Here is a 12,172-nt window from a genome sequence, read left to right as displayed (position 1 = left end):
GTATAAACAAGCATTTAATTATCTTTCTCTTAACCAAAAGGGAACCAAGTCTTTAATGGTACAAGCTTGAAAAATAACCCATGAAGGATTTACAGAACTCTGGAAACAACACTGTAGCGTTTTTCCAGAGCTTCTTCCAGGTCTCCCACGTGGGTGCAGGGGCCCATGCACTTGGGCCATCCCCCACTGCTTTCCCAGGCCATTAGCAAGGAGCTGGATTGGAAGAGGAGCAAACCAGTGCCCATATGGGATGCCAGTGTCACATGTGGCTTAACCCACTATGTCACAACACTAGCCCTAGCACTTCAGCTCTTAAAAATGTGCAAAGACATTTTACCAAAGAAGATAAACTGATGTCAACAGGAACATGAAAAGATGCTCGCTCTGATAAAGCATTAAGAAAATGTAAATTAAAATTCTATTAAGGGGGCCAGCACTGGCATAGCGAGTAAAGCTGCTGCCTGCAGTGCTGGCACCCATATGGGCGCCAGTTGGAGGCCTGGCCGCTCCACTTCCAGTGCAGCTCTCTGCTGTGGCCTGGGAAAGCAGATGGCCTAAGTCCTTGGGCCCCTGCACCTGCATGGGAGACCTGGAAGAAGTTCCAGGCTCCTGGCTTCAGATTAGTGCAGCTCTGGCTGTTGTGGCCAACTGCGGAGTGAACCAGTGGATGGAAGACCTCTCTCTCTGCCTCTCCTATTTTTTTAAAAAATTTATTAAGATGCACAGCAACTAGAATTCATAAGTTGCTGGGGAAGTAGCACAACTGTGTAGGCACTTTGAGAAAAGTCGGCAGCTTCTAACACCCTGTGGCAAAGCAGTCCCAGTCCTAGGTTCCTGCCCAAGTGGAGCATGTTCACACAGAAACCTGTGTTGTGAATACAGCACTTCATTCACAATCACCAGGGACCAATCCGCTGGAGTAGCCGCCCAACAGCCGAGTGTGTAAGCTGGTCCATCTATGCGATGGAATGCTATTTAGGAACGAACAGAACTGGTGAACACTGGATGGCCTCAGGCGTCGAGCTAAGGGAAAGGCCTGGGAGGCTCCCTGATGGATTTTCTTGGGAAAGGGACACAATCACAATCAGTAGCTTCCCAAGGTAACTACAAGGGGGCATGTAGGAACTTGGGATGATGGGACCTTGGAAACAACAGTTCTATAAATCAAAATGACCTCGCCTGTAAAGGAGCCAGCTTGAGAGTGAGAGTGAGTGGACAGGCTGAGGAGAGCTTACGAGGGACAGGACAGTGAGACGAGGCGCTAGGCTGGGAGCGGCAGCGTATCCACCTACCTCCTCTTCCAGATCTGTACATTGGCACTTCATGGAAATGTACCCTCAATGCTTCTGACATCCAGAATTTGAGGCAAAATGCATCCAATTTACAAACAAAACTAAGAACAGCATAGAGATTCCTATCACAAGACTGTCCAAATCGGAGGAGAGCAGTGGTGGCTGCAGGTTGCTAAAAGCCAGAAGGAATAGGAACAGTGACAGCCAGGCTCAAGGTTAACCAAGACACCAGCCCTGTAAACCTGGCCTGATCCTGAAAGGACTTCTGTTCTTCCTTAAGAAAACATCTAAAATAGCAAGAAAATAGAGCTTTGGATTTTTTTTTTTTTTTTTTTTTTTTTGACAGAGTGGATAGTGAGAGAGAGAGACAGAGAGAAAGGTCTTCCTTTTTTACCGTTGGTTCACCCTCCAATGGCCGCAGTGGCCGGCGCATCGCGCTGATCCAAAGCCAGGAGCCAGGTGCTTCTCCTGGTCTCCCATGGGGTGCAGGGCCCAAGGACTTGGGCCATCCTCCACTGCACTCCCGGGCCATAGCAGAGAGCTGGACTGGAAGAGGGGCGACCGGGATAGAATCTGGCGCCCTAACCGGAACTAGAACCCGGTGTGCTGGCACCGCAAGGCAGAGGATTAAAGCCACAGCGCCGGCCATGGATCTGTCTTGTGTGGTGTTTCATGTGACAAAGACCTACGACGTGGAAGTCTAGTCACAACTGCCCACAGCAAGTCCTAACAAGACGATTTGGGCCCAAGAGACCTCAATTCTTAGCCAGCTTCTCCTTGGCCCAGAACACAGGGAGAGCCGAGGGCCTTCAAAACCAGACGATTCTCCTTGGTCTTCCTGGGAAGGAAGATGAGAGACTAGTATGTAAAAAGGAAGACTGGAAGAGGCTGAGTGTAAAATGGTGCCAAGGACCTAGGCACGCACCACTTGAGTCACCTGATGGTGCTGCTTTTCACAGCAGAGTACCTCTGGTGCGACCTACCTGTCACTCCTGGCTCACAGCATGCTCACCACGACTCCACCCTGAGCGTGCGAGCTGTGCATACTGAAGAACGGAGACTTGGGAGCCCCAAGCTGCTCTTCCAAGGATCTCGCCATCACGCCATCAAAACATCAAAATGCATATTCTGCAAGGAGAGGCTTAGGATCCATAAACCAAATGAGTTACTCCAACCCAGAGCAGGCCAGACTAGGGAGCGGGAGGCAAAGAAACAGAAACGTACAAGTTTAAGATCAGAAAAGAAGGCAACAAAGAATGGAGAGGGGAAGAGGGGGGTGGGGGAAGCTCTGACATTTTAAATGAAAGAACAAATTTTAAAATAATTATAAACCAAAGTAAGAAGACTGTAAGAAAGGATGAGATAAAATGACACGTTAATGTACAACGTAAGAGGTATGTAGCGTGCACAGGTGACAATATGAAGGACAGCAAAACCTGAACAGCACTGAGGTAAAAGCAAGGGACGTGAAGTGACAGAGCCAGCGGCCGAGGGGTGACAATGTAAGCAGTTCTTGTGGGGGCCGAGGGCTGTTCTCTGCTCATCTCATGGCTCACGGTGCACAGGCCCCACCAGGCCATGGGCCGTACACTTTCCTGCACAAACTCCAGCAAACTCCTCAAGAAGTTATTAGACGAGGGCCACTCGTACTATGTTCAGAAATCCAACCGAAAAGGAAAGTGGAAAAAACTACCAAAAATAATTTTTATTATTTTTGACATTATAATAAAATGTCAAGTTGTATTTAATCTGATGTATTAACAAAAGCATAATACATACCAGTAAACATTAGGTTTCCAACTTAAAAAATCAGAAGAGAGGAGTAAGTCCACTATACACTTGTTTCAGTTAGCAGCAAACCAGGGGCAAGCTGTCAGTCCCTGCCACCTAATTCCATAAACTCATTCTTCATAGTTAAGGGAAACTCAAGAGGGCTGGCCTGGCTCCTCCCCATCAGAAATGCACTCAAAAGTAACAAGGCCAGAGAAGAGGTTGCACAGGAAGTGGGAGCTGAAATCAAAATTCAACTTTCATTACCTTAGGAAGGGGGATGTTGGCATGGATGACATTCAATCATAAAACAGCACAGAGCAAGATGTCGTTCGGATGTGGCGAGTGTGGGTTTGTGGTGTCTCTGCTCACCTGCCATCATCAGGCCTGAAAGATGCTAAAGCTGTGCTTTGAGCCGTCCTCCGGTGCCACCGCCCCAGGACGAGGGCAAAGGCGGCTCTCTGAGGGCCACAGGCTCCACGGCACCGCAAAGGCAAGAGCGCTGGGCTCACAGCTCACCACACAGTGGCCACCTCAGCGGCCTGCCAGGGACAGGAAAGCACCTTTGTGTACCTAGGAAACATCCCCCACAGAGTGACCAGATGGAAGCGACTCTCCTTCACGACACATGGGATTCCAGGTCAGCAGGGAGGCCCTAGGGCTGGGCGTGCACACCTGCACACCAGCCCCTGTGTCTGGCCTCCATGTACACAGATGCGCTGCACTGCTGCATGGCGGCCGCCATCTCGACCAGCTGGCGGCATCCGATGGTTAGCTTTTCCCTAGGAGAGAGAAACGCCGAGTCACTGCAGGGCAGCTGGCCACGTACGTTTTGCTTTGTATTTTCTTAATTAACAAGTGACAAGTATATACATTTATCAAGTACAAACTGGTATTTTCAAATATTTTGAAATATTGTGGACTGGTTAATTAGTATATGCATTACCGCATTGTGTGTGTGGAGAACACTTAAACATTACTCTCTTAGGAGCTGGCATTGTAGCAGAGCACGTTAAGCCACCACCTGTGACTGGCATCATATGAGCACCAGTTCGAGTCCTGCAAGCCAGCTCCCTGCTAATGCACCTGGGAAAACAGCAGAAGGTGCTCAAGTGCCTGGGCTCCTGCCACCCACATGGGGGACGGGAATAGAGCTCCAGGCTCCAGATCTGGCCTGGCCCAGCCCCAGCCATTTCAGCCATTTGGGGAGTGAGCCAGTGGATGGAAAATATTCTCTCATATTCTCTCTCTCTCTCTCCTCCCTCTCTCCCTCCTTTTTTTCAAATACATAAATAAATCTTTTTTAAAAAGTTACCCAGAGATTTTCAACATTCAGAGCTGTTACTAACTGAAGTCACCATGCTGTACAATAGACATCTTGAACTTACTCCTCCTGTATGGCATTCTGTGTCCTTTCAACAGCATCTCCCCAAGTTCCTATCCCCAAAGCCCCTGGTTATTGGTTATTTTCAATGTACTGTCTCTATGAGACCAACTTCTTTTAGACTCCACATACAATGAGATCACACACAGTATCTGTCCTTCCTTCTGTGTCAGGCTTATTTCATTTAATGTCTTCCAGCTTCATCCATGTCACAAGACAGGATCCTTTTTTTTTTTTTTTTTTTTTTTTTTGACAGGCAGAGTGGATAGTGAGAGAGAGAAACAGAGAGAAAGGTCTTCCTTTTTGCCGTTGATTCACCCTCCAATGGCCGCCGCGGCCGGTGCATCGTGCTGATCCGAAGCCAGGAGCCAGGTGCTTCTCCTGGTCTCCTGGTGCAGGGCCCAAGCACTTGGGCCATCCTCCACTGCACTCCCGGGCCACAGCAGAGAGCTGGCCTGGAAGAGGGGCAACCGGGATAGAATCCGGTGCCCCAACCAGAACTAGAACTGGGTGTGCCAGCGCCGCAAGGCAGAGGATTAGTCTGTTAAGCCACGGCGCTGGCCAAATGAACAGTACTCTAACATTCAAAAATCCCACATTTCCCTTCCTCTGAGCTGCTAGTGGACACTGAAGCTGACCCCTGGTCTTGGTGATTCTGGATAGTGCTCATTAACATCAAAGTGCAGGCGTCTCTTTCATACACAGATTCCATCTCCTTTGGATATATTCAAAACTCTTAATGATACAAAATACACCCAGATTTTGGGATGAAATGCCAACAATTATGGTCTCTTAGGACAGATAAAACAACATGGATAATCACAACTTCACATACTTGTAGACAGCCAACGAGGGGCCGACCTTGGCAAAATTCCTAGGACTCAGGACTAAGGCTCCCGGGGCAGGCCTGCTGCCAACAAGCCAAGCTGGAGTGTAAACAGTGCAGTGGGCTGGGCTGAACAACCTCGTTCTGCTTTCCTCTCTGAAATTCCTCTCCTAGCAGGAGATGGACTTACCTTAAAATGTTCTAATCCAAGGGGTAAGCAACACTGGGACTGTTAGCTTAACACTGTCTTACTTGGCGCTGGCTTGGAGGAAACAGAGAGGGTGCGCCTCCTAAAGGCAGCAGGTGCTTGAGAGGATAAGAAGCGACAGAGCGTCCACAGTTAGGCAGAGCTTCTAGATTACCTGGCAGTTAACACGGAGTATCGGCTACCAACCCTGAACAAGGGGTGGGGGTGCAGGATGTAACACCTGGTATCTTCCGTGCCGCCACTGAAATTTTTCCCAAGGCAAAGCCAGCCAGGCAGGCGCTCAGAAGCTGACCTGGAGCTCCCTAGCCACCAAGCCCACGGTTGTGTCTGCAGTCTGGAATTCCAATCTCACGGAGAACACCCTGCAGCTACACAAGCTCATGGAGAACACACGCCAGGTGTTCAGGAAACGACAACCGCAGTTTTTATTACAGTTGTTACTTCCTTGGCCTCTTAGGTGGCCCAAGTCTGCACACCACTCACCTCTCCCACACCGCGGATCCCTCGACACACAGACAAGGGAAACAACGGCTATCAAAACCCAGGGACAGGACAGAGGGAGCTGCGACAATGAAGTGCAGATCCGCCATGTTTCGAACAAGCTCACTTCCTGAGGATGTGTCTCTTGAGACCGGTTAGAACTTGACTGTGGCTTTGTTACCCCAGTCCTGCTTCCTACACTTAATGATACCACCACCCTGTACCAATGTTCAGGAAGTGATTTCAGAACACCGTAAGATGGTCAGAAGAGCAGAGATATAAATGTTTTCTTATAAACACAAAAACAAATCAGACAGGCAGGTCCCTAGTCTTGTCTTCGCTTGTTGATTTCATATGTGGGGAAAAACCCCTCGCCAACCAGATCCCCTGGAGCCTGGCTCCGTGACTTTCCCTTTCTTCTCGCTCGCATTCAGAGGCGACACTGCCCCTGGTGTCCTCTGGGGCCTTCACTCCCGTGACTCAGGCTTCTCACACCAAGTCTCACCTACAGACTGTGTCCCTGCAGCAAGTCCTGACACTGCAGACGGGCAGTGCCCAGCTTGCGCTGGCTCTAGTCTCTATCAGAGCATGCTGGTGAGAATTCTCGAATTCCCTCCCCCATGGCTTCTATGTAGAGTGACAGAACCTCAGGTGCCCCTGGAGGAACACTGGACACCTCTGCTCGCCACTTGGCAGCCTCTCTAAAGTCCTCTCGCCTCGGCTTTTGCCTCTCGGTGATGGGAAACTCTACGTTTTGGAGATCTCCTAGTTATCAGGAAGTTCTTCCTTCACAGCGGGACCACAAAGGTCATCTATCTGACCTAAGTGTGCCTAAATAAAAACAAAAAGCCTGTATCTTTCTTCAAATAGTACAAATACCTTAGGTCCCTTACTGAATTCCTATTTTTTTTTTCTCCATACTAACCCTATTAACCCACGTATCTTTTCTGGACCAACAGCTTAAAACTGGAGGTTGCTTCTAGTTCTGTGACTTTTTTGTTGTTCTTAAGATTTCTGCAAAACAAAAAGCCCCTGTTTCTCTGTATTTTCCCATTATGGATACCAAATTGACTTACCAAGTCTCAGGTCAAGATAACCAGAAGTTTGGTCAAATCCATTAAAACATAATTCCACTTAGATGTAATTTTTCCCAGAATCCTTTCTATGTATTAGAAGGAAGTCCATAATGGACATTTTGTTTTCTAACTCACTGACCATTACCACACATTTGCAATGTGTATCTCAAATGAGAGAGAAACAGGATGCAGTCTCAGCGAATATAAAAGCAGCATGCAGCAGCCAGTACCATACTCAACGGTAGATTGACAGATGGCTGCAAGAGCAAGAAAAGGCTGCTTGTATTCAACAACTTACTGCAAAGTCTAGCCAGAGAAATTAGGTACAGAAAAGAAACTGGAAACAAAATTATCTCAAATTGTAAATTCTAAAGAACTCACAAAATAATTGTGAGAAAGAACTGATTTAGCACTAACAATGAACAGACCAAAAAGGAAATAAAGATAACAATCCCATGTATAACAGTATCAATTGTACACTAAAAATAAATACTATTGCTGGCCGGTGCCGTGGCTCAACAGGCTAATCCTCCGCCTTGCAGCGCCGGCACACCGGGTTCTAGTCCCGGTTGGGGCGCTGGATTCTATCCCGGTTGCCCCTCTTCCAGGCCAGTTCTCTGCTATGGCCCGGGAAGGCAGTGGAGGATGGCCCAAGTGCTTGGGCCCTGCATCCACATGGGAGACCAGGAGAAGCACCTGGCTCCTGGCTTCGGATCAGCGCAATGCGCCGGCCGCAGCGGCCATTGGAGGGTGAACCAACGGCAAAAAGGAAGACCTTTCTCTCTGTCTCTCTCTCTCTCACTATCCACTCTGCCTGTCCAAAAAAATAAATAAATAAACAAATAAATAAATAAATACTATTGCTGAAAGAAATTAAATACCTAAGTAAGTGAAAAGGCCATGTTAATGGACTGGAAGATGGTATGTTCCCCAAAGACACTGACAGAGTCAACACAATGCCTACCAACATCCCAAAAACCTTTTTTGTGTAAATGGAACAGATGATCCCAAAACTCATATAGGATTGTGAGGCACCCCCAAACTGCCAAATCTTGAAAAATGTCAGATGATGCACATTTTTCAATTTCAAAATTGTATGCAAAGCAGCAGTTATCAAAACAAGTGTGGTACTGGCATAAAGACAGGCATATAGACCAATGGGACAGAAATGAAGGTGTAAAAATAAACCCTCTCATAAAGGAGTCTTAGGGTACGACAAACGTGTTATAATAAAAACGTGTGGAATTCACTGTTTTTAATACTAAATAAACTTATACTAATGTGTGACAACATTTCTTGGAAGAACTGTAACAGGAGCTAAAACCAGAGGATGCAAGACCTCTCTGTCTCTCTCTCTGTCTTTCCCTCTGTAACTCTGCCTTTCAAATATATAAATAAATCTTAAATAAAAAAAAAAACAGTAAGTTAAAGTGGTAGCATATTTGACCACAGATAATAGAAAATTAACAAAATTTTTTTTAAAAAAAGGAATAGAAGGAACATACCAACATAATAAAAGTCCAAATCTAACAAGCCAACAGCTGACATCACACTGAATGGGGAAAAGCTGAAGGCTTTCTAAGATCTAGAACAAGACAAAGATATCCTCTTTCACCACTTTTATTCAACATCGTACTAGAAACCTTGGCTAGTAGAATTAGGCAAGAGAGAGAGAGAGTTTCCCAACTGCAAAGGAGGAAGTCGAATTGCCACTGTGTGCAGAGGACATGCTCTTATAGAATGAAAACCCAAAGCCTCTACCAAACAGCTGCTAGAATTAACACGTTCCACCAAATTCCAGGCTGCAATGTTAATGTACAAAAAAGAACACTACTGTATACTGGGTGACTCACCTGAAAAAGAAATAAAGCAATCTCGTTTCCAAGAGATAAAAAAACAGAAATTTAAACAAAAACCCTAGGAATAAATTTAACCAAAGTAGTGAAAGATCTCTAAAATTAGAACTATACAACACTGATAAAAGAAATTCAAGACAGAAACAAAAGGACACTCCATGTTTATGAACAAGAATCAATATCATTACAATGTACACATTACACAATTTACAGATTCAATGCAATCTCTATGAAAATCCCAAAAGCATTTTTCACAAAAGTACAAGAACATGACTAAAATTTGTATGGAACCACAAAAGACCCCAAATACAAAATAACCTATAGCAAAGAGAATAAGCAGGAAGCATTCCATTACCTGACTTCATATGGCAAAGTTACGTGGTAAGAACGGTATGGCATTGCCATAAAGCAAGACAAAGAGAATAGAGCAGAGATACTGGAAGTGAACCCTTGCATCTACAGCCAACGGGTCTTCCACCAAGGTGCTAAGAACATGCACTGGGAAAAGGAGTCTTTCCCAAAAAAATGGTGCTGGGAAAACTGGATATCCACATGCAGAAATAAATGAGACCCTTATGTCTCACGTACAAACATCAATTCTAAATGGATGAAAGACCTGCAGGTAACACCTGCAACTTTGAAACTACTGGAAGACTACAGAGGAAGAGCCTGAGGATGTAAGAGCAGGCAAGGATTTTTTTTTTTTTTTTTTTTATGGCTCAGACCCCAAAAGCAGATAAACAAAGCAAAGAGATAAAATACGATTGTATTAAACTAAATAGCTTTTGCAAAGCAAAAGAAACATTCAACATTGTGAAGAGACAACCTACAGAAAGTAAATATTTGAAAGTTATACCTCTGACAATGGGTTAATAATGAAAATATATAAGGAAGCTAAACCAGTTAATAGCAAGAATTTCACAAATAATCCAACTGTATAATGGGCATTTTTCAAAAGAAGTCATATAAGTGGGAAAATGTACATAAAAAATGCTCAGCATCACTGATCACTAGGGAAATAGAAACCAAAACCATCATGCGATATCACCTAATTCCAGTCCGACTGCCCAATATCAAAGACAAAAACAAGTACTGATGAGGTGACGAGAGGGCATGCTTGCACACGGCTGGCAGGACTGTAAGTTGGTAGAGCCGTTACGGAAGAGCACATGGCAGTTCCTCGAGGGACTACACGTAGAACCATCACGATCCAGTGATCCCAATACTTGATAAAGACCCACGGGAAACGAAATCACTCTGTCAAAGAGAAATCTGCACTCCCCAGTTCACCGCAGCCAAGAAGAGAAACCACCTGTGTCTGTCCACGGCGAATGGACAAAGAAAACAACACAATGAGAAGGCTGTACCCTCATCTCATCTGCAGTAACATGAATAGAACTTCAAGTCACCATGTAAGTGAAGTAAGCCAGCAACAGAAAGACAAGTTCCACATGGCCTCACTCATATGTGGAGTGTAAAAAAGTTAATTTTATAGAAGTTGAGAGTACAGTGGTGGTTTCCAGAGGCTGGAGAGGGAAGGGGATAGGGAGGAATGGGGAAAGGTTAATTAATGGGCACCAAGTTACAATTCTATAGGAGGAGGTGGAACGACTGTACAGTAGGGTGACTGAAGAAAATAACACGCTGAGTATGTATAAAAAAGCACAGAGTTTTGAATGTCTTCACCAGTAAGAAATGTTAAATATGGGGCCAGTGCCGCGGCATAGCAGGTTAAGCCTCCACCTGCAATGCCCACAACCCAAGTGGGGTTCAAGTCCCGGGTACTTCACTTCTAGTCCAGCTCCCTGCTAATGGCCTGGGAAAGCAGTAGAAGATGGCCCAAGTCCTTGGGCCCCTGCACCCACGTGGGAGACCCAGAAGAAGCTCCTGGCTCCTGGCTTCGGATTGGTGCAGCTTCAGTCATTGCAGCCATTTGGGGAGTGAACCAGCAGATGGAAGATATCTCTGTCTCACCCTCTGTAACTCTGCCTCTCAAATAAATAAATAAATTTTTACAAAATGTTCAATGTTTGAGGAGATGGGTACATTCACCCTGACTGGACATTACACAGAGCGTACATGGAGGGGACATCACATGGTCCCTCAGAAATACGTATAATTTTAAGGCATCAGTTAAAAGTTAAAAATAAATAAAATTTTAAGAATTGTTTAAAAAATCAAAACAAGACATTCAAGAGCACAGGCCATGGCAACATCTTGAGACACTTAAGGTGTTCTGTCGATGACTTCTGGAGGGCCGAAGAACAGCAGCATCTGCTTATTGTGAGGGCGCTGTGAGGGGCCGGCCGCAGCTGCAGCAGAAACACAGGCAGGAAAGGCCCCCAGAGTCCAGCCCCAGGACCGCACTCGAGCCCCTTCGCTCCGGCTCAAGGACCATTTCCAAAGTTTTGATGGGAAGTCACTAGACATCCACCTCACAGTCCTGATTTGCCTCCTTCTGACTTCGGTCTCTTTATCTTAAAATAATCTGCAAAGGGCACCCATTTTTATTCAGTTAATAATGTAAATGATGGCACAGACATGGCTGAATTCCCAGAGTCCTCAATTCTTTAAGTAAGGACTACATGGTTGGTATTGTAACTTACAATGTGTCTTGATGGAACTTGGGTTGAGAAAGTTCACATTTTTCATTTCCATCTTTTAATTCCATTTTTCCACATTTTGAAGTCCCTTTCAAAATGGTCAACTGATTTTCAATAAGGAGACCATGACCCTTCAATGGGGGCAAGAATGGTCTTTCCAACAAATGGTGCTATTATAACTTTGCCTTGTGTTGCTAACTATGATATTTGGAAGGTCAGGTATATTAAATGCATTTTCAACTTTGGACTTATCTTCAACATATGATATGATATTGTAATCTACCCTACCTTACCTTGAGTGGCAAAGTCCTAAATTTGGCTTTTAGATTATTTTTCTCAAAAAAAAAATTTTTTTTGAAAGACCAGGCTATTAACTTAATGCAGTGGATCTCAAACTTGGCTGTACTCTAGAGGAACTGTTTGTAAACACTGGGCTCTATTCCCACTTTCTGATTCTGTATCAGAATCAGATACAGAATCAGAATCTGGGGCAGGTCTTAGAATCTGTACTTCTGACAAGTTTCTGGGTCCAGGACACACTTGGCGAGACACAGATCCAACACAACCCTGAGGATTCTGCCATGGAGCTCACCTCTGTAGTCAGAGTATGGAAATTCCTGGGGCCAGCACAGCGCGCTAAGCCGCCACCTGAGACCCTGGCATCCCTATATGGGCAC

At 45.5% G+C, this 12,172-nt stretch overlaps 1 protein-coding gene across 3 annotated transcripts in view; it reads right to left on the bottom strand.

Moving 5' to 3' along the window:
• Nucleotides 1-2,982: 2,982 nt before the first annotated feature.
• SWT1 (SWT1 RNA endoribonuclease homolog) overlaps nt 2,983-12,172 on the bottom strand; it is an 87,220-nt gene continuing 78,030 nt past the window's right edge. For all 3 annotated transcript variants that reach the window (XM_062211500.1, XM_062211501.1, XM_062211502.1), the window contains exon 18: nt 2,983-3,844. In XM_062211500.1, coding sequence (XP_062067484.1) covers nt 3,718-3,844 — 127 coding nt within the window. In that variant the 3' untranslated portion in view covers nt 2,983-3,717. The remainder of the gene's footprint in view (nt 3,845-12,172) is intronic.

This window comes from Lepus europaeus, chromosome 14 (genome assembly GCF_033115175.1).
Source record: "Lepus europaeus isolate LE1 chromosome 14, mLepTim1.pri, whole genome shotgun sequence".
NCBI classification, from domain to species: Eukaryota; Metazoa; Chordata; class Mammalia; order Lagomorpha; family Leporidae; genus Lepus; species Lepus europaeus.
This window is presented reverse-complemented; position numbering and strand designations above follow the sequence as displayed.